We start from the raw sequence: 2,790 nt of genomic DNA on the forward strand, positions 1-2,790 counted from the left end.
TTTATTTGGCCTATTATTAACTACGAATCTCCCTAGACGAGGACAAAATTTGCTCCAAATGATCTAGCTAATTCCAAGCCCTAAAGTAGGGCTTCATATTCAACTTCATTATTGGTTGTCTAGAACTGTAGATGGACTACATACTCCAGATGATCCCCTTCTGATGAGCATAAAACTATTCCAATTCCTCCTGCATGCTATGTGGATGAGCCATCCACATGGACGACCCACTGCTTTGTCCCCTGGTCTTCATCTTGCTTACTACTAGCAGAAGTGAATTCAGTAATAAAATCCGCTAGGAGCTGAGGTTTTATCTCTTCTCTTGGCTTGTATTGCACATCAAACTCACTAAATTCAACTGCCTACTAGATTAGTCATCCAGCGGCCTCCAGCTTGTTCATGGTCTTCTTCAACGGGTGATCTGTAAGGACATTGATTATGTAAGATTGAAAATAAGGTCTAAGCTTCCTTGCTGCTATCACTAATGAAAATGCAAGTTTTTCCATGGGTGGATATCATCCTTTTGCTCCCCTTAAAGCTTTGCTGGTGTAGTAGACGGGTTTCTGTACCTTTCCTACCTCTCTGATCAAGGCTAAACTTATCGCATGAGGGGATACTGCTAGGTAGAGATACAACTACTCTCCTGGTTTAGACAGGCTTAACAGTGGAGTTGAAGTAAGATAAGCTTTCAAGTTTTCAAACGCTTATTGGCACTCGTTCATCCATTCAAATGTTTTTCTTAACACTCTAAAAAATGGTAAACATTTGTCAGTAGTTTTTAAAACAAACCTGTTAAGGGCAGCTACTCGTTTAGTGAGGCTCTGGACGTCTTTGACATTCTTTGGGGACTCCATGTTCAGAATCGCTTGGATCTTATCAAGGTTTGCTTCAATTCCTCTCTGTGAAACCATAAAACCAAGGAATTTCCTTGATGCAACTCCGAAGGCACATTTGCTTGGATTCAACTTCATCTTGTATCGCCTAAGTGTATCCAAGGTTTCTTGAAGGTTGTTCACATGCTGCATCTCCCTAGTGCTCTTAACAATATGTCGACCACATATACTTCAACATTTTGTCCAATTTGTGGACGAAACATATGGTTAACTAGCCTTGTCCATCTTAATCTGGTTGTACCTTGAGAACGTGTCCATGAAACTTAGCAACTAGTTTCCAGCTGTTGAATCCACCGACTGATCAATGCGTGGAAGAGGGTAGCTATCTTTTGGGCATGCCTTGTTTAAATCTGTGAAATCCATGCACATCTTCCATTTGCCATTAGCCTTTTTTACCATCACTACATTAGCTAGCCAATCAAGGTAATAAACTTCACATATGAACTCCGTAGTGACTAACTTATGGACTTCTTCCTTAATGGCATTATCTCGTTCTGGGGTGAACACTCTCTTCTTCTGACGAACAGGCTCGTAGGACGAGGACACATTTAGACGATAAGTAATCACACTTAGGTCAATCCCAGGCATGTCTTCATGGCTCCAAGCAAAAACATTTGTACTCTGTTTAAGGAACCCAACGAGTTCCTACTTCGTCTTCTCCCTCATACTTGTTCCAATCTTGGTAAACTTCTCTGGGTTGGACTCATCCAACGGTACATCTTCCAATATCTCAATTGGCTCTGCCAATGTTCTTCTTTCTTTAATGCTCATTGTTTGCATCTGCTCATCCATGGCCATCATTGCTAAGTAACATTCTCTAGCTGCTAATTGATCTCCTTGTTCTTTTCTAATGCCATATTTTGTTGGAACTTAACAGACAAATGGTAAATGGATGTAGCAACCCTCTAGCTATTCAAAGTTGGTCGTCCAATAATGGCATTATATGAAGATGATCAACCTACAACAAGGAAATTCACTTCCTTATTGATTTGTCACGGGTAAAAGCCAACCACAGCTGGTAGAGAGATGGTGCCTATTGGTAAAATCTTCATTCCTCTAAACCCAATCAATGGCACATTTACTAGACGGAGTAAATCTTTGTTAATCCTCATTTTCTGGAAAGCTAGATAGTAGAGGATGTCTGTGGAACTCTCATTATCTATTAACACCCTTCTAGTTGTATAATTTGCAATCGTCAAAGTAATGACAATCGCATCATCATGAGAATGGTGCAGTCATCTTGCATCTTCATCTGTAAAAGTAATGGCTAGATCGTCTTCTCTAATCATCCTTGGTGGTCGCCCAAATATTTGAACATTCTGGCCTTCCCGTAGGTAGGTCTTCTTGGCTTTGGACAAACTTCTTGTTGATGTACCTTTTACAATGATCCTTATTTCTCCAAGCAATGGACATGCTGGTTCTGCTGCTTTGCCTTTCATTGGCTGTCTCTCGTCCTTATGGTCTTGCCCAAGAAAATACTTTAACTTTTCTTGCTTAATAAGAGCTTCAATCTACTACTTCAAGTCATAGCATTCGTCCATATCATGTCCATGGTCATGATGAAAACGATAGTATTTGCTTTTGTTCCACTTACTAGGATCTCCTTTCATCCTCTCGAGCCACCTCAAGGATGGATCGTCTTTGATTTGCATTAATACTTGATCAAGCGGAGCATTCAAGGGAGTGTAGTAAGAGTATCATCTTGAAGACGACCCTGCTTTCTTTCCGTCATAATCCCCTTTCTCCCCTATTTTGGCTTTCTTTGGACAAGGACCTTGCTCTGGATGGTGTATATAGCCATTTTCCAATCATTCACCTTTCTTCTTCTTCTTGGCAATAATTGCATCTTCTGCATTCATGAAACTTTGGGCTGAATGTATCAACTCAGCCATCGTCT

General features: G+C 40.5%; 1 protein-coding gene across 1 annotated transcript; it reads right to left on the reverse strand.

Annotated features, from left to right (window-relative positions):
• Positions 1–1,163: 1,163 nt before the first annotated feature.
• Positions 1,164–1,691, reverse strand: LOC126719678 (uncharacterized). Its single transcript, XM_050422208.1, has 2 exons — positions 1,562–1,691; positions 1,164–1,483 (listed from the first exon to the last, which is right to left on the reverse strand). The coding sequence occupies exons 1-2, from the start codon at positions 1,689–1,691 to the stop codon at positions 1,164–1,166; spliced, it is 450 nt and encodes a 149-aa protein (XP_050278165.1).
• Between the last annotated feature and the right edge of the window lie 1,099 nt (positions 1,692–2,790).

This window comes from Quercus robur, chromosome 3 (assembly GCF_932294415.1).
Source record: "Quercus robur chromosome 3, dhQueRobu3.1, whole genome shotgun sequence".
NCBI lineage: Eukaryota > Viridiplantae > Streptophyta > Magnoliopsida > Fagales > Fagaceae > Quercus > Quercus robur.